This window comes from Mobula hypostoma, chromosome 1 (assembly GCF_963921235.1).
Source record: "Mobula hypostoma chromosome 1, sMobHyp1.1, whole genome shotgun sequence".
Lineage (NCBI taxonomy): Eukaryota > Metazoa > Chordata > Chondrichthyes > Myliobatiformes > Myliobatidae > Mobula > Mobula hypostoma.
Genome location: NC_086097.1, coordinates 74869557 through 74889238, shown reverse-complemented (window position 1 = coordinate 74889238; position 19682 = coordinate 74869557). Strand labels below are relative to the sequence as shown.

The 19682-nt window shown below is 39.2% G+C and overlaps 1 protein-coding gene across 9 annotated transcripts in view; it reads left to right on the top strand.

Annotated features, from left to right (window-relative positions):
* The window catches only part of meis2a (Meis homeobox 2a), a 112240-nt gene that overhangs the window by 13064 nt on the left and 79494 nt on the right, over nucleotides 1-19682 (top strand). For 5 of the 9 annotated variants that reach the window (XM_063050804.1, XM_063050797.1, XM_063050786.1 and 2 more), the window contains exons 7-8: nucleotides 1052-1169; nucleotides 17850-17900. In XM_063050804.1, coding sequence (XP_062906874.1) covers nucleotides 1052-1169; nucleotides 17850-17900 — 169 coding nt within the window. The remainder of the gene's footprint in view (nucleotides 1-1051; nucleotides 1170-17849; nucleotides 17901-19682) is intronic. The other 4 variants (XM_063050823.1, XM_063050815.1, XM_063050848.1 and 1 more) reach the window with 1 other exon arrangement.

The window sequence follows — 19682 nt, the reverse complement described above, 5'->3', positions numbered from 1 at the left end:
CTTGCTGCATCTCCAAATTTCACAACAGCATTGCTTTTATTCTACAGTCTGTCTTGATTTGTTATTGCGGTGTCACTGTTCTGTGACTAGTCAACATTCATCCATTGCAGATTCATCTGGTTTTTATTTCCACCATCATCTAAGCAATGGTAAAACTATTGATTTGAAATTTGTACTTATACTTGATTTGGAGTTGTTAGTGTTACTCAATCTCTTGTTTTTTTGTTTTGTTTTAAAATGAATATTTGCATTTTTATCATTTGAGCTGTTATGTTAAATTCACTTTCAACTTCAATGTTGTTAATAATGGATCAACTTGTGTAGGTATATTGGACAGTCTCACAAGTCAGACTGCCTATTGGCAATGATGATATTGTGCAGGTGTCGCGTTTTACAGATTGAGCCCAAAGGCTGATCTGTTTCACGTGTCCTTTTTCTTTTTTTTGGTCTGTGAGAGGAAATTCCATCTTTTCCCTGCCTTCATGTGGTGCTGATAAAGCTCTTCCTGTACAGTAGAAATCCTGTTTTCCTTTAAGTAGAGGCATGGCGTTCTGAACAGCCAGGAAAGGGGAGGGGGGCAGGAGGAGCTTACATTCTTCAGTGCAGCAGTAAGCTGAGACTTCCCATCTTAAACATTGGTCCAGTTGACAGCAAACTTTATACCTCCCTATCATAAAGGGAAAACTGTATTGAAATGAGTAGCAGTGAATACTCGTATGCTTTTAATATCAGACGTGCCTTTTAATGCAGCAAACTTAGTTAGCTTTTATGACAGAATATTATTATGTACAATAGGATAATACTTACTAACAATTGGCCTAAAAGATCAGCCTAATTTTTATCTTGGTGAATTGTTAATCTTGTCTGAAATAATTGTTGCTCAGCCTTTTGGAAGATATCATTAAGAAAATAAGTTCTATTTAGAAATGATCATTTCAATTATATTTTTGTGTTGTTAATTTATTTCCTTTCTTTGTTTTCTGTGTTCTTCACTTGCTTTGGGAATACTTACTGAAAAAAATCCTTTGATGGGTGCGGGTTCTTGTATCAGAACCCATCATCATGGAACAGAGACCACGATGATGCAACGTCAACGCACTCTGCTGGCACTCCAGGACCCTCCAGTGGGGGTCACGCTTCCCAGAGTGGGGACAACAGCAGCGAGCAAGGTAAGAGGTTATTTCTCTCCTTGCTCAACATAGGCATGACTAAACAAACCCACAGGTTCCCACGATATGGCTGCATACATCATAAAACAAACATCAGTATCAGAGGGTGGGTACACAAGAGCAGAAAAGCTGTCAGTGAAAACATTTTTTAAAACTACTGACTAAACTTGCATGAAGGAAATGATGTGGCAGTTAATATGGATAAAATGGTAACAGGTTAAGTAACAAGTGTTGCTGCAGTCTTTTGTCTTTTAATATGAATAATGTTTTTTTTCTGGATTGTATAAATAAACTCAATCCATTCAAGATGCAAAGGTCACAGCAAACTATATGTTTTGTGACATTATCCACTTGCAACGAAGCCCAGTTTGTGAATTTGCTCTGTCCGTAGTGATATTAATTATTGTAGTATTAGGACTGTGCCACTGCAATGAGAAAGCTAATAAGTGCTGTATAACTGTAGCAGCATTAAAAAAAGAAAACTGTGCTTTTAATTTAATTCAATTTACAAGCTAGAACAAAAAGAAACCTATCTAGTTGGTATTTATGGGTGCCATACATTTGTTTTCTCTGTCATTTCCAAAGATCCTGAAAACCTAATCTTTGAGAAGTATTGATTATTTTACATGCATAAGTTCAAGTGACCTGCAATCTGCTAAGCACTTATTGACTGTCTTCTGGGTTGAGTGCAGTGTTTTTCATATATGCCACAGATCATATTTTAACACAGAAAGATAGTGAATGTCACTTACTGAAGACAGAGTGCCTTTTTTTAAAGTTAATTGCTATATTTTTAATAGGTTAAAAAAATTATGGAGACAAACAGAGCATGAGGCTGATTAAATGTAAAATGAGGCCATCTTCCACAGAGCAGAGCTGTGAGAGGCTCGAGTTTGACCTTTTGCTTTGCTCAGGAGCTTGATGCTTCATTTTTCACATTCTTGCAATTACGTTAACGCTTGAAGCGTTTTGACTCCAAGTCTGCTTGCAACACAGGCATAAGTCAACACTATAGGTTTTTACCCTGATGCAGTTTCATTTTTCAGGTTGCTCAGGTCCCAGCTGAAATTCAAAACTGTCTGGTTACAGTGGGTTTGCTGAGTTATGTTGGTAAGATTCAGGCTGGAACTTAAAGGAGATAACCCTGGTGTGTGTGTGTGTGTGAGAGAGAGAGAAAGACAGACAGACTGATGGGGGAAGAGAAAGAGACAGAGAGACAGAGAGAGAGAGAAAGAAAGACAGAGAGCGACTAGGTGTGAGAGAGAGCCCTCATGCCTGCCTGTCTGACTCAAGGGGACTCAAGGGTGTGTGCGTTATGCATGTGTGCGGGCATGTATGTAATCATTGCTCATGTTCAGGGGAATATAGCTTTTAAAAGTTAAAGGCATTTCCTCAAAACTAAGTCTTTCAAGCAGTCAATATTTGCTGTAAGAGTTTATTATGTGAATCACATCAGATAATTTGCCAATATGAAGAATGCTTTAAATATGCACAACCGCTTTTGTGATTGAATTCAAACAAAGAATTTGTGGTAGCTTACAAGGAATAGATTTAAACAGCAATTCATGTGTTTCTCATTGGAGAATCAATGAGAAATCAAAAATTTTGGACTAATAACTACAGTGGTTACAAGTTATTGAAGTCATTCTACTTGTGCAGGGCTCAAATGTAAGCAAGCCTTATGACAGCTTGTGAAGCTCTATGAAATATGTACGCAGCAGTAATCATGTGGATTTCCATGACACTTATTTCACAGAACGTTGTTTGCATATTATGTTTTGAGGGCAAATAGTGATATACAGATTGAATGAAAAACTGATATTAAGTTCAAGACGAACTTAAAAAGTCAAAAAAAAACAACAATTTTAAGCATGAAATATTACATATTCAGTGCTGGCTTTATACTTCTTCACTCATGAGCTGGGTTTTTGTAGTCAGATGTGTGGAATAATACATGGGCTACTGTTTCATATTTATTTCAAAATATTTTTTTTAACGCTAGACATAAATCATACAGCTCCCACAAGGCATTTGCAGTGTCATGGGATTCCAGCAGCGAGCACCTTCATTCAAAGTTAAATATAGTATGAAATTCATGAGACCCACAAAAGTATTGAACATGCATAACATTACAACATTATAGAACAATGATATAACTTCTGTGTACATGATTCACATCTGCTTATTCATCATTCCTCTTGCCTGAGACATTGAGAGGCACAGAACTCTGCATGTGTAAAATGGCAGGAACGTGTAGTAGTGAGTTCATAGGGAAGCAAAGCTGATGTGAAGGATCTGAGCAAAACAGATTTAAAATGTAAAATTGAACATGAAATTCACCCAAATACTGGTAGCCAAATCTACTGTTTTGGTATGCCAGATTAATCCTGTCTATTTATTTTAAATATCAACAGACTGTTTAATTAAGGGCCTCAATTAATAAATGTAATGTAAAAGCAAATGGGGGAAACAGTAGGATTTGAGCTTTTTTTCAACAGGTTAATTCATTCACAGAATTGTTCCAGTGTTGCGAACCCTCACCTCTTTCCTTTTCTTCACAAATATTGTGTTCTACCGTAAGCATATCCCTCTGTTCACTAATGCATGTATCCACTCTTCTTTAGAGACAATAGTTGCATAAAAATTTATCTCTGATGAGTTGTGCTAAACGTATTAGGAGGGACAGTACTTTATACTCTGCTGCCAAAGTCCTGTTCCAGATTTTGGATGTAGAATACAAGATAGTGCTGAGACTCCACAGCATCCCACTAGTGGAGGGTAGATGTCTTAAGTAGCTTTCTCTGGTTGTGAGAAACCATCCTTCCTTGCAGTCATCCCCAAGTTCTATTTTCCTGCAGTTACACAGCACTGCGATTTCACCCCAGTGATACCGCTGTGGAGTGGAAATGAAACACAAAACATAATGGTTGATGGAAATCCAAGGTAAAAACAGAAAATGCTGGAAAAACCAAGTGGGTCAGGCAGCATCTGTGGAAAGAGAAACAGTTATTGTTTCATACCTGGAAGCCTTCATCAGGACAAAGAAGGGAAAAAAACAAGTGGGATCACTCCTGGTAAAACCAGCAAAATTGATGGCCGCTACAAAATTTACATCACAAGATTTCTCCTGGTGCAGAGCGAGAGCTGTGAGTGAGAGGACAAGTGGTGGCCTAGTGTCCAATGACCTGCCAATCATCAGAACTGCTGCTGAAACATTAATCTACAGTCCATTAGCCTGACAGGACATGCTCTTTACGTTTATGCAAAGATCTGCCCTGCCATTGACTAATGGAAAGCAGGTTCATTGCTTTCTCCTGTTTACTCCACTTTAAGTCTTGCTCCCATGCTAAAATGCATTTTACCCAAATTAGATTAAGGATTTGTTTAAGTCCACATTAAAAGGCCACCACGAACAAATTGCCTAGAGCTGGGAAGAGAGAACTCCAGAAGGACTGGAACTGTGGGAACTTATCTCAGTGTTTCTGTGGGCATACAAAATGGCAGTAAGGTGACCTTTTTTTTAGAACAATACCAACATACCACTTGCCCCAATTTCCACCCAATTCTTTGTCTGGGTCATCACTGTTGATGCTCAAAGCATGCATATCACCACACTGGTGTCACCAATTCACAGAGGGATGGTTCAACCTTGGTGTCCCCCAAGGACACCACATATTCTACAGGCAACAACCAGAATACCAATACCACACACCAGATAGGGAAAAGGCAATTCTGGATTGGGTGCTGTGTAATGAACGAGATTTGATTAGGGAGTTTAAGATAAAGGAGCCCTTCAAAGACAGTGATCATGATATAATAGAATTCAACCTGCATTTGAGAGGGAGAAGGTCAAAGTGGTGACTTCTGGTCAAGGTGGCATCAAGCTATCCTTCCTTTAAGGTTGTGGCTCAGATTTAGTTGTTTTCTAAGTTCACAGGGGTGGTTTTGGGGACAGAGAGAGGAGTTAATGTTTAGGTACCTATATGTGGGAGAGTTAGTGGTCAGATTCGGGTTTAAGGACAGGAATGTGGAGGAGTTAGAGGTTAGGCCAGAATCTAGGCCTCCATTCTGTGCTCCGTGTTCGAAAGCCAGTGACGTGGACAACTGATGAAGGGAATCTGGAGTCTGGACGTCCTCTCCATGCTCGAAGGCATGCAATGTGGCCTTGTGATGAAAGACATCTGTGTACGTCAGGCTGCCAAGGTGCTGTCGGCAAGGACCAGTGAGGATGAGAGCTGGTGGTCAGCAATTCTGTTGGGGCGGTGGGTCCAAGGATCGGAGGCCCATGTGAACAGGGGGCATAAGAGCCGGTGACCTCCTAGGTATGCGAGTCGGCGAGTCTGGAGTTCAAGGCCTGGAATTTGGGCTCCTGTTATCAGTGAGTCCAGAGTTCGAGGCCTGTTGTTTGGTGCTAGCCCTGGAGTTGTTAATGAAGATTCAAGCACGAAGATCAATCTGAAGTCTGGAAATTGAAGCCCAGTGGTCAAGTCCTGGGTCTATGAGTATGAAGCTCACTGGGGATGTCAGAGAATCATAGTCCCAAAGTCCACTGGAGGCCCAGAAGCCTGTTGTGAGGTTGGAGGACTGTTTGGGTGGGTGGGTGTGAGGGAGGAAGGAAAGGGGCTTGTTTTGTTACTTGTTGTGTTGTGTTCTGTGTTGTACTGTAAGCATTGTGGGCTTACTATGTCATCGCCAAAATGTGTGATGATACTTGCAGGCTGCCCCAGCTCACCCTTAAGGCTGATTTATACTTATGCGTCAAATGTACGCCGTAGGTACGGTGTAGCCATGTACCTTATGCTGTACTCCACGCCAAACCCTACGCCATAGCCTAACGCACACCTCTCCCAAAATGTAACTACGCGTTGCGGTGCCGCAGACGGAAACAACTGTGATTGGTCCACCTGGTAGCATCGCATTTTTCCTCCTACGCTGCAATAGCTTCCCATTGGGCGACTGAAGGGCAGGGAAAGAACTCTGGCTGCAGTGCTTTCCATAAAGCTTTACAGACCTCTGAAATTATGGAGGACCCTGTGCTTGACGCCAGTTTGTAGCTAGCTGCTACAGCCTGTTGACTTCCACCTGAAGCTAAAACTCAAATGGTGATTGCCAGTCTCTGAGTATACTGTGTGTACACTGATGTGAAATAAATGGTTGGAGACGATGAACCAAATCATCAGATCTACCTGCTGACATCCGAAAATATTTGAAATGCATTTTTTCGTCCATGTCTCTCAGTGGCCGGACAAGCACAGAAAATTCACCCTCCTTCAGTTTCAGTCGCCATTGTTTGAAGTTTGAGTTTCTTCATGATGAGTTTCAAAACGAAGAAATTCAACACAGTGGCATAGAAACCCCACTGCCAACTAGGGTTTTGGCGGTGAATTGCAGAGCGACGCAAACACACCAACGCACAAGTATAAATGCTCACAACAGCGTTGCCCACTTGTGTAGGCTACGACGCAAGTTAGTACGCACAAGTATAAATCAGCCTTCAGATGATGCTGGTCATACTCAAACAATGCAGTTTACTGTATGTTTTGACGTACATCTGATAAACAAATGGATCTGAATCTGAATCAAAAATTGAAAGTATTGGTATTTCAGTGAAGTAAAGGGAGCTACAGAGGCATGAGAGAGGAGCTGGCTAAAGTTGTTTGGAAGGGACACTCACGGGGATGATAGAACAGCAGTGGCTGGAGTTTCTAGGAGTAATTCAGAAGGCGCAGGGTTGGTTGATCCCAAAAAATAAATATTCTAAAGGGAGGATGAGGCAACTATGGCTGACAATGGCAGTCAAAGACCTTAAGAAGAGCAAAAGAGAGCAATATAGCAAAAATAATGAGAAACTAGAGGATTGGGAAACTTTTAAAAAACAACAGACAACAGCTAAATAAGAAATAAGGAGGGAAAAGATGAAATATGAAGATAAGTTAGCCAATGATATATAAGAGGGTACCAAAAGATTTTTCAGATATATCAACAGTGAAAGAGAGGCAAGAGCGGACATCAGTCTGCTGAAAAACGACGCTGAAAAGGTAGTAAGGGGTACAAGGAAATGGCAGATGAACCGAATCATTAATTTGTATTAGCCCTCACTGTGGAAGACACCCAGCAGCATTCCAGAAATTTGGGAGTGTTATAGGACAGAAGTGAGTGTAATTGCTAATACAAAGGATGAGGTCAGAGGGAAGCTGAAAGGTTTGAAGGTCAGTCTTCTTGACCAATTGGACTACACTACAGGGTTCTGAAAGAGGTCACTGAAGAGATTGTGGAGGCATTAGTAATGATCTCTAAAGAATCAATGGGTTCTGGAATGGATCCGGAGCACTGGAAAATCACAAATGTCACTTCAATCTATAAGAAGTGAGAGAGGCTAAAGAAAACAAATTATAGGCTGGTTAGCCAGACTTCAGTGGTTGGTAAGATGTTGGAGTCCATTACTAAGGATGTTGTTTCAGGGTACTTGGAGGCACATGATAAAATAGGCCAAAGTTAGCAAGGTTTCATTAAGGGGTGAATCTTGCTTGACAAATCTGCAGGGAGTCTTTGAGGAAATAATAGGCAGGATAGACATAGGGGAGTCAGTAGATGTTGTTAACTTAGATTTTCATAAAGTCTTTGAACAAAATACTGTAAACGAGGCTGGTAAACAAGATAATTGCCCATGGTATTCCTAGCATGGATAGAAGATTGCCTGACTGGCAGAAGGCAAAGAGTGGGAATAAAAGGGGCCTTTACTTTACTTACTTTATACTTTATTGTCACCAAACAATTGATACTGGTTGCCTGCTGGAGACAAGAGGTGTTCCATAGAGGTCTGTCGTGGATACACTAATTTTCATCCATAAAAATGCTGGAGGAACGCTATGGAAAAGAGTAGGCAGTCAACATTTCGGACTGAGACCTTTTATTTTGGTCTCGGCCCAAAACATTGACTGTTTTCTCTTTTCATTAGATGTTGCCTGGCCTGCTGAGTTTCTCCAGCATTTTGTGTGTGTTACTCTGGATTCCCAGCATCTGCAGATTTTCTCATGTTTGTGACACTACTTTTCACATTGAATGTTAATAATCTGAATGACAGAATTGATGGCTTTGTGGCCAAGTTTGCAAGCAATGCAAAGGAAGTTGGAGCGGTAGATAGTGTTGAGAAAACAGGGAGTTTGCATAATAAATTGGACAGGTTAGGAGAATGGACAAAGAAGTGCAGATAGAATACAATATAGGAAAGCGTATGGTCATGCACTTTGGTAGAAGGAATTAAGGCATAGACTGTTTTCTATGTGGGGAGCAAATTTAGAAATTGAAGGTGCAAAGGGACTTGTAAGTCCTTGTGCAGGATTCCCTAAAGGTTAACTTGCAGATTGAGTCAGTAGTAAGGAAGGCAAATGCAATGTTAGCATTAATTTCTAGAGGACTAAAGTATAAAAGCAAGGATGTAATGCTGAGGCTTTATAAGGCATTGGTCATTTGGAGCATTGTGAGTATTTCTGGTGCCCGTATCTAAGAAAGGATTCGCTGGCATTGGAGAGGGTCCAGAGGAGGTTTATGAGAACGATCTCAGGAATGGAAGGGTTAACATTTCAGGGTCTGTTCTCACTGGAGTTAAGAAGAATGAAGGGGTATCTTATTGAAACCTTCCAAATATTGAAAGGCTATGGGGTGTACATGAAGAGAGTATTTCTTATAGTGAGGGAGTCTGGATTCAGAGGGCACAGCCTCAGAATAGAAGGACTTCCCAATAGAACAGAGATGAAGAGGAATTTCTTTCACCAGAGCGTGGTGAATCTGTGGAATTCGTTGCCACAGACAGTTATAGAGGCTAAGACATTAGGTATTTTTAAAGCAATGTTGATAGATTCTTGTTTTAAAAGGGTGTCAAAGGTTAGGGAATAAGGAGGAGAATACGTTTGAGAGGGATACTAACGCAGCCATGATGGAATGGTGGAGCAGACTCGATAGGCCAAATGGCCTAATTCTGCTGCTACGTCTTATGGTCATAAGCCCATCCAAGTTGGTGGCAGACTCCTCCATGCTCTCCACAAAGTTGTAGAAGCTCCTGGGCAGATGGCCCAATGTATTGAGCGCTTCCTGATGAGCTGAGATCATGCTTCCTTTACAGGTTGCAGTACTGGTGCCTCAACTCTCCCAGGAGCTGTTTCTGGGTCATTATTTTTCCGCTCGCTCTGATGCTCACTGAATTACCTCGTGCAGGTCTGTCTGATTCTGCCGCCCATATGGTGCTGATTTGTGTGCTGGTTCTCGGGAAGGTAAGAGCAAGCGACGATGACTCCTGAGGTGGACCCAACATGTCTGATGGGCTTCGAAAAGGGGTCTGCGACATGATTAGTAGGCAACGGAAAAGGAAGGCAGTAACAGATGAGTGGCAGTGTTATGCACCAGGTTTTCATGCTGAGCAAGTAATTGAGAAAGGAGCAACTTCTGTGAGAGACCTCCAACCTTGCCATCTCCAATACTTTCTCTGTAAGCTATTAGACTAAAATGGAACAATCATCACAATTAATGCCTTTGAAGTGAACAGTGCTTTTTGCCAAAAATATGTGATTATGTCTTTAACAGGACTGGCCAAACTAAATAGCTGGTTCTCTTTTCTGGTGTCAGAAAGGAGTATTGATACTGTGCAACACTGGCGACAAATATTTATCTGAAATAAACCAAGAAACTCTGCAACTGCTTTTTAATGTAACAGTGATTTCAGGCCCAGTAGAATGTTTGATTAGTATCAGTGCCTCCGTAGTATTTGGTAAATAGTCTGTGTCAGTCGGGAAAGAGGGGTCACAGAGTCAAACAAAAAGGAGGCAGTGCCTTTGTCCCATCGAGCTTATGCCAGCCATCAGGCATCCAATCCTGCACTTAGCCCACATTACTCTCTCCACATTTTCATCAAGTCCTCACATATTTCACTGCTCACTGAGCTATACCATGAGCCATTTACGATGGCCATCTAATCTATTTCTGCACATCTTTTTGGGTAGTGGGCGCAAACCGGAATTCATGTAGGAAATCCAGACCGTCCCAATGAGAATGTACAAATTCCACCGAGAATTGGAGGTCAGGATTCAATTTAAATCACTAAGGATTAATTCAGCGAGGAGGTGTAACAACAAAACATTTACCACACCAAGTACTAGGTTATTCCCGTTACCATCCATGCAGTGGTGTGAAAGGCTGATTGTCCTGTGTGGTAACCACTCCTCTTTGGAAATAGGTGGTTCATTATGAGCACACATCCATATCCTGTGTAGTTTAATCCCCCACTTTACCTTCAGCACCAGAACAATATGTAAATAGTTGATAGTCATATCTAAAGCAAACTCCACATAAGCAGGGAAATGTTTAGCAGAGATTAAAAAGTCAATGTAATTCATAATCCGAATCCATTTTTATCCCTTTTTGTAGAGATGGGAATGGTGTTAATGAATTCAACATATTCTTTATTAAAACAACACATATTCATTACCTCCAATTAAGAATTATCTCCCAAAAATCTGGCATAAACTAACGTGTCCCCTTTTTGTTTGATTAATTCATCTTATATTGATAAATGCACTCTGTGGCCACTTCACTTTATTAGGTGCATCTGTGCAGCTGCTTCTTAAAGCAAATAGCAAATCAGCCAATCATGTGGCGGCATAAAAGCATACAGACAGTGTCAAGAGGTTCAGTTGTTGTTCAGGCCAAACATCAGAATGGGGAAGAAATGTGATGTAAGTGACTTTGACCGTGGAATAATTGTTGGTGCCAGACGGGATGGTTTGAGTATCTCAGAAACTGCTGATCTCCTGGGATTTTCATGCACAATAGTCTCTAGAGTTTACGGAGAATAGTGCAAAAAAGGCGACAGCAACTCAGATAGGCTCATGTTGTAATAGTGTTGTGCAGAAGAGCATCTCTGAACACACAACGTATCAAACCTTGGTGAAGACTGGCTTTAACAGCAGAAGACCACGAACATACATTCAGTGGCCACTTTATTATGTGCAGGAGGTACCTAATAAAGCAGCCACTGAGTTGAGTGCAGTGCAGAAAGAGCAAGGCATGGAAGAGTGTGATCCTATTGCGGGCAAATGGGACTAGTGTAGTGAAGATGGGCTTAAAGGGTCATTTTTGTGCTGTACTACTTTGTGACTGAACATCAATAATTAAAACTAAGGTAAAATGCATATGGACGTCTGCTTTCATTTGAAGTATTAAATATAGTACCTGAACTGTTGTCACATTTTGTTACAGATGTAGAACAGCTCCAAAATAAATTGTTTCTGAGTTTTCTTTAGAAACGTATTTCAATGTGCAAAATAATAGTTGTACTAGATTTTTAAATTTTAATTAATAAAAGCAGTGCTGGTCAGTTCACCATTAGTCAGTTCACAGTTTTTCTTACTTTTTCTTCTTTTCTGTTGTTAGGCAAATGATGGTAGGATGTTTGCGCGATAAAGTTGTATGAGGAGCTTTGATAGACAGTTGATAAAAGCAGGGTGGCTGAGTGAATTTCTTCAAACCCTTTGTTTTAGCCAAATGGGAACAAATTTGCAGTGTGGCTCATCAATATCAAATCAGCGAGTCTGTGATGGTTCATTTGTTCAATTAATAGACACACCCTCAATGTTCTATCTGAATGCATTTCAGTGCAATCCAATATTGACACTGCAGGCAAAAACAAGAAAATTTGGTAATTGCACCTTCAACCAATTTGTTGTTGGGGACTTATGATGTGGACCAGATTTCACATATTCAGACCTCAGCATCCAGATTATTTAGGGAGTTATCGGTGTTTTTGACCAGGAGTTCCTTAAGTTAAGCCTACTTCTTGATGGGTGGGCAATGTTCTCATGCAGTGTAATTTATTTTTGTCGTCTCACTATTTAGCTGAATCCCCTCTCATTATGCAAGGAACAATATTTGAGAATATTGGCAGTTGCAGAAGCAATGTATATTTTAGAATACCACTTACTGCTTGCAGACCCCACTTTAATAGCAAAGTATTACACTTTAAATTGCATGGTGAGGTTGTCCTGACCTTTGTAAACATTTCTATTACTCAACACAATTTGAGCATGCTTTGAGGGATCTGTTATTGTTTTTAAAAATTAGTGGCATGATTATTTTTGCCCTGCCATCATTATCCAGAACACCTACAAAGCAACTCATTCAGTTTGAGCTATCAATTCATACGCTATTTCAGCAGAGGAATAACTCTTAAAAATATCAGATCCTACTGTTTCCTTACACACAAAATAGACAAGCTCATTATAATTGCAGTGTTTTGCAGCATTGTCTGTGGTTCTATGTTCCGTACTTCATGTTGCTAAAGTGAGGATAAGCTGGTAACAAAATAAAATGTCTTTGTAAATATATTGAATTAAAGTAAAATAAGATAATTGCAATTAATAATATCACAAGTAATTCAAGATGTAGTTCAATTTGATTTTGAATGTTAAAAACGAATATCACCTCGCGTCTTCTAATCTTTTTCTAATTAGACTTCAGTGATCTGTTTTATCCTTAACAGATTAAAGAGTCCAATACTGTAGATTAGTTCATAGTAAACTCATGACATTCACAGCTCTACATTTGAAGTTATTAAACAACTATTATATGTCCGTTACTGGGTCTATCAAGTTTTCTGTGATTGACAAGTGTTGCCTGAGGATCATCTTATCTATAAACTAGGAGGACCAGAAATACCCTTTCATAACAAGAAAATGAGTGCTTTCTTCAAGAAGCTCTTAGATATTTTCTGCATTTTGCTTGGAAATTATTCCAATTACATTTCTGTCTTGATGCTTAAGAAATGCTAAAAAGAATTACTGTGGGTATATTCCAACAGATTTCCTTTTAGACTTGTAGTGTATTAATAATGCAAAGTACTGCCTACCAATCTGATGTAGCGTTGTTAAGGGCAATTAAGTAAATTAACATTTCAGGTTATAAAAACAAATAATGTTGGTATTGGTTTAGGCAATTTTTGAAAGTTAGGAAAACTCTCAGGATCCAAATGTTTATTACTTAGAGAAAGAATATTAAAAAATCTGCTTTTTTCAGTTGAGTTTATATTAGCAGTAATGTTTTATATCTACTTAAATGCTGCAGTATTTGCATAATTATATGCATGCATCTAAAACTTTAAATCAAATGGTGTCTGGAGAATCACTGCACAGATATTTTGAATGATGTGGTCTGATTTAGTAAAATCACTTCATTTTTACTTTAGTTGCCCAGCGTACTACAGTGGCAGGAAAATGTTAAATAATTATGTCTTAGGTGTCATTCTGGCCCTGGCATCCCAGTTCAGTAAGAATACTAATTTAGAAATGAGGTACTCAGTCGAAATGTGAGATAAAAAAAGCTGGATAATCATTAGCTATGCATCAAAGAACAATTGATGTTGACAGAATTGGTGTATGATTGTTATAAAGGGACATTTTGTTTCAACTCATTTTGGTTAGGCCATTTTGTACACAGCAATTGAGTAATCCTCCTACTGAGAATTGCCAGAAATTGCTGTAAAGCAGAATCTGTCATGCAAAGGATTGATAACCAGTTTATCAACTAACACATATTAAAGCAACCCTTTCCTTCAAAAGATTTAGTTTGAATGCATTCAGCGTCAGGCAAGTAGATTTTCCATAGTTCAGACAGAGTTGTAATTAATCCTAAATGCTCCTACCTTAGGGAAATGAAGAAAAACACATATTTGTTATCTTTTTTTTGCAAGTTTATTTTCCAAACATGTATTATTGATCAAACTCACAAGTGAATAAGATGATGCTTCTTTGATGCCATTGTTTCTCTTGGGATAATGAGGTAGTTTGAGAGCATCCTTACTTTACTCTTTTCCACCTCTCTTCCTCTTAATCTCCTCATTTTCAACTCACACAGACACTAAATTGTGGTTTCCCAACACCCACGCCCCTTCTGCAGTTATCTTGCCTGTCAATTTTACCTGCCTCCTTGATTCTCCTCCTCATTCACTTTCTGACTACTTGACTTCTTTGGATTAGGATGTTGCCTGGCCTATTCATCCACCTTCCAGCAAAGACAGCCCTTTGAATGTTCAGGTTAGGCAATTGTACCAGGAGTTAGTAGAACAGCATTTTTTTAAAGAATACTCTCAGAACATCAATGAAATTAAATTTTAATGCACTACTTGTCAATGTTGAGTATTAGACAGTTAGCTTCTGATAGCAAAGAAGGCAAATTTCCGGGGCCTGCAATACCCAGTAACGTTTCTTGCGGGTGGTTAGTATTCTTCCCCTGGTGTCTGCTGACAAAAGGCTGCAGAGGATTGAACTCTCCTAACCTGCAAAGCCCACCCCTTCCCACAATCTGCAAAGTGTGGCAGAACAGAACTCAAGTCCATCTGCTGATCTTCACTGCTATCACAGCCCTCTGAGCAGGTGGCCGTGACGGCAAACCATACTTGAGGTACCCAGCGCATTATGTAGTGCATCTCCCTACACTGCAGAGACAGGAGCTCTGTATGAATCTCTGTCAATAACAGCTGTGTGTACATGGTGCCTCCAATTTAGCATACTGTTGGATGGTGATCCACCATAGTATTATTAGACAACATTTGATACTGAGCCACACAATGTGATACTGTGTTGAGGTAGATGATAGAAAGTTTGTACAAAGTAGAGCTCAAGAAATATTTTCAAGTGGGATGGCGGATGGAGGCCAGGGGCTGTGGGGTGGGGGTATACCAGAAATTTAGATAAATGACATTAACCCGAGTCCCGTCTTTGCAGCTGGGGTTCACTTCATTACATAACTGTACAACAAAAAGCTGGCACCTATAACTCTAACCATAAAGTTATCAAGTTGTTGTTATAAATGCATCTAGCCCAACAAATGTCCTTCAGGAAAGGAAATCTGCCATTGCTACCTGGACTCTATGTGAGGCAAGCACACAACAATGTGGCTGACTCATAACCATCTTTGGAAATAACCTAGTCAGGCACTCACAACAGATAATAAATGCTGACAGTCAGTGACACTGCATCGCAGGAGGACATGAATTCGAAACAAATCGCGAGAAGGGGCAATGGGGCCTTGGAAATCAAAAGGAAAATCAGGGTTCTTCTGCTGAGTCACATGGATATGCAGTTTGCATTTGTAAGATGACTCTTCTGTAATTACTTTGAACATTGAAAGCCACAGTTACATCTTGAAATGTTTAAGTCACGTGCACTTTGGGCTGTGATAATTCAAAATGAATCCAATCTTCCCAATACCAATGTAAGAGTTTCCCTTGCTTAGTACTATAGCAGATGTTTCGTTTTTGGCAGCTTCCTACCTTCCTGTCTGTAGACATTAAATTTAATTGATCTCCACATTGGATATTCTTGTCTAAAGTTATGCTGTCAGTCTCACCTAGCGTCAAATGTACTCCCATTATTCACATCCATTAACCAACAGCACCTAACAAATATCAATTACTGTTTGTGGCAGCATGCTCTGCACAAATAACTTTCTAAATTAAAACAGTGACATTCATCAGCTAAATATCGTACATTGGCTGCAAGATGCTTTGGGACATGGTGAGGTTGTGAGAGATGGTACATAAAGGCAAGTTTGTATTCATTTGGTTTTTAAGCATGTTAGATTAGTGTTAAGCATCCCTGCTACCAACCAGGTAAACGGTCTTGTAGTCCAAAGCAAAAGGAACAGAGCTTGAACTTTTCTCTTCTGAAACCTGATCCGCGTATAAACAACTGCCCATTATTCCTGCTGCCTCACTCACTATAATTGTGCTGGGAATCTGCTAAGGAAAAATGCCCATGTTGTCTGCTAGGCTGAAGTTGACTGCAGTGTCTCCGATACCATAATATGGCGTTTCCTAATCGCAAGCCTCTACCTCATTAATATATTTCACATAAAGAGGAGTCCCACTTTGTGTCTTTCTCAAAAGATAAGTGGTTTGGGGGGTGGGGCGGGGGAGGGGATGGTTTCTGGTGAAAGCAGAGAGTGTAACTCTGAAGAGAAGGATACTTACATGATCCAATTAGCATAAGAGAAGTTAAATAATTCATGACGTGATCCTATGGGAAGAAGTAAAGTTAATGCATATAGTTTTTAACTTTCTTCCTCTCTGCTGTGAGAATGAACTGCTGCATTCAGTACTCAACCATTTATTGAAAGCTCTAGTGGCATGTTAGAAACCAGTGGTCCTGTAAACACTGAGATTCATCTTGCTAGTGCAGCTCTCAACAAAGAGCATCTGGACGAGTTCCAAAAGGTGATTAAACAAATTGATCAGCATTAGTTGCCATGTCACATGCCCTAAACTCTGGATTAAAAGAAAAGCACGTCTGACTTTGGGCCAAGATGCTAACGTCATCCTTTTTTTGCAGTATTCAGAAGGTCCGTGAGCCTGTGTGTTATCTTTGTGTTCGAATGGTTTCTAATTATCAGCAAGTTGTGGAAATGGTCCTCTCAGTAGTACTGTGCATGTAGAGCAGTCTCTGCAGTTCATGTTAACTGGGCCAACATCTGACGGAAGGGAAAATTAGCAAAATTAGTCTCACAACAGGCACGGGATATCTTTACTACAAGATGGGTAAATGCAAGCAGGCTTTTTCCACTGACGTTAGGTGACACTAGAACAAGAGGTTATAGGTTAAGAGTGAAAGGTGAAATATTTAAGGGGAACGTGAAGGGAAACTTCTTCACTCAGGGTGGTGAGAGTGTGGAATGAACTGCCAACTGAAGTGTTCCATTTCAACGTCAAGGCAAGTTTGGATAACTACATGGATGGGAAGGGTATTGAAGCGCGATGGTCCAGGGGCGCGTCATTGGGACTAGGCAGAGTAATAGTTTGGCACAACTAGAGAGGCCAAAGGACCTGTTTCTGTGCTGTAGAGCTCTATGACTCAATGAGTGTGTCTGGCAATTGTTGCTCAAAAAATACTGACACATTAAATGATTTTTGTTGAAACAGAAAGATTGAATATATAAGCAATTTAATTTGATGAAAAGTAAAATATAGATTCCAGTCTGTTGTTGGTGGGGGGGGGGGGAATGAAAGACAAGTGAAATTAGGTCAGCTATCTAACTCATATATAATGACTGATTATGCAGTGAATAACTTGGTTAATATTATATCCAGGTAATACATTTTTTAGGGATGTTTATCTGTTAATGAGCATTGTTAAAAGTAGAAAAAAAATTATGTTAGCTTCTGGAAGCAAATAGTTTACATTAGAAGCAATATTTAGGAAATAGGTTTGATGCCACATTATTAGAGAAATAACTTTAATGAAACTTTAGATGTAATTAAATAACAGAAAACTGTTTACAATGCGATGTTCATGGCATACTAATTATGGATAACCCAGCTTCCAGTGTATTGGTGGGGCATCATTGGCCCCCATTAGGGATGGGAAGGCCAAGTTATTCAAGGAAACACTTGCAGGCAAACATTAAGACCTGCCTGGACATTCCACAATAGTATTTGTATTTGGGAATTATCACTGGTAGTAATGCCCCACGTGTTATTATACTGAATTATACAAAGTGAAATTAAGTCAGAGCATAGTAAAATTTTAAGGTCTTTTACCAACAAGAATGATCAGGCGGATTATTTACAAACGTACATTGCAAGAAAATTAACAAGTAGGCTGAGTTCCAATACAATCTTTCTTTTTGGTTGCTTGATAGATAAATTCGGCCTTCTGCAAAGGAAAAGCCATCTTTGCCATCTTCTACTAGGTCAGTTATTTTATACCCAACAGTGTGATAATAATGCATGTAACAACCAAAGATAAATGTGTAGCATATTAGTAGTTATTAAAGGTATATATAAATATTTGTGAAAACATTGATTGCTTTTTAAGTAATACAAATGTTTACTGCATGCTCTTTCTAATAATGCTTTTCAGTTGATTTTTAGCTACGCTTTTGTCAAAAATCTGTAAATATGTTTTCTTCAAAATGTGCTTAGTTTTTGTGTAGCAATTTGTTTGCATGTATTCCTAGTAAGCAAATGCATGCATCAATCAGGAGTAAATCAGGGTCACGATAAAGCAATCAAAGACTTCACTTTTACAGATAATGTGTGAACCATTATTAAATCTTTAGAGACAGATATTTAACCTGGAACGCAATGCTAATTCTAACGTATCCAATTTTCATAAATGGACAAATGAGAGGGACTCCTCATACTAGACTAAAAGCAGAATTTAAAATGTGATTTCTGTTTGGTTTTCCTCTATCTTTACTGGTCCTTTTCTTTTTGCTCAGAACTTCTTCTGATAAACACTTATAACCTCTTGTGGATTTCAGCTGTCATATAATTTGTGTATTTTTCTCTCACTTTCATGTTATCTCCTTTCCTGAATTCCCTTTTACTGTATCTTAATGAATGGCATGAAAGCGTTTTTTTTTCCAGCTCAAGATTACAGTTATTAGAGTCTGATTCCTACCTGGAAGCTAAATGTTTCTGACTCCCAGCTAGCTATGCTAAAATAAGGCTACCTAATTGTTTATTTTACCCAATTGCTGTCCCCTCCCCTTCTCATTCAGAATACAGTGCAGAGCTGATGTGAATCCATCCCTATGGTACAACCACAACATAAACACATTTGACTTCAGTCCGGTTAATATGCCCAAAACAATTTCTGGTTCAATAATTTTTATGACTGCATTACAAGTATTTCAACAGGCTGAATAGAAGCAGATTACACAAACCTATGTCTTCTGCCTGGCCCTCCAAGCCTTTTGAAAGGACAGGCTTTCTCTTGGGTGTACAGAAGGACTCCAAGTTTAGATTGTTACCGCTAATGTAATTGCCAACCCAAATAGTAATATGACAATTGCATTACCTACACTGGGGAAAATATTGCATTGAGATCATGTTTTCATTTTAAAGAATGTATGCAATAAATTAACTGTTTGCTTGCTTTAAATGTTATTTGTGGATGCAGTTTCTCCAGATAGAAATAAATAGAGCAGGTAAAGACACTTAATCTAACTCTAGAGTATATACACTTTGGTGCTCCTCAAAATTCCAACTTTCAGCGCATCAACAGAAGAAGTTGCACTGGAACTAAATTGGATTTGTGGCTACTGTTGACAGTGAAAAGTCTAGCTGTATGCTAACAGCAGTTATTTGGCCACTTCTTTGGGTATAACAGCTTTTTAATAACTTAAAAATAAATACTACACAGGATTCATGTTTTCAGTTTGTATAAAATGCTCAGTTAATTTACCAGCCAATTCACTTTACATGAAAGTAAAATTAGTCCACTACCAAATCTGTTTCTCAATGAAATAATATTAAAAAATATTGTATATTTTTAAAGCATAATTTATTTATTGCTAAATGTAGGAATCCAACTTTTCTTGTGTTAGTAAGAGGCACTATAGAGAAAAGAGTATTGAAAGTTGTATTGTTCAGTATTAAGCAATGCAATTCAAATAGAAGTCTTGTATCTGTTACAGGGGTTTTTCATTAATTGGTACTCTATTTATTTTCATCCTGAGTTTGAATGA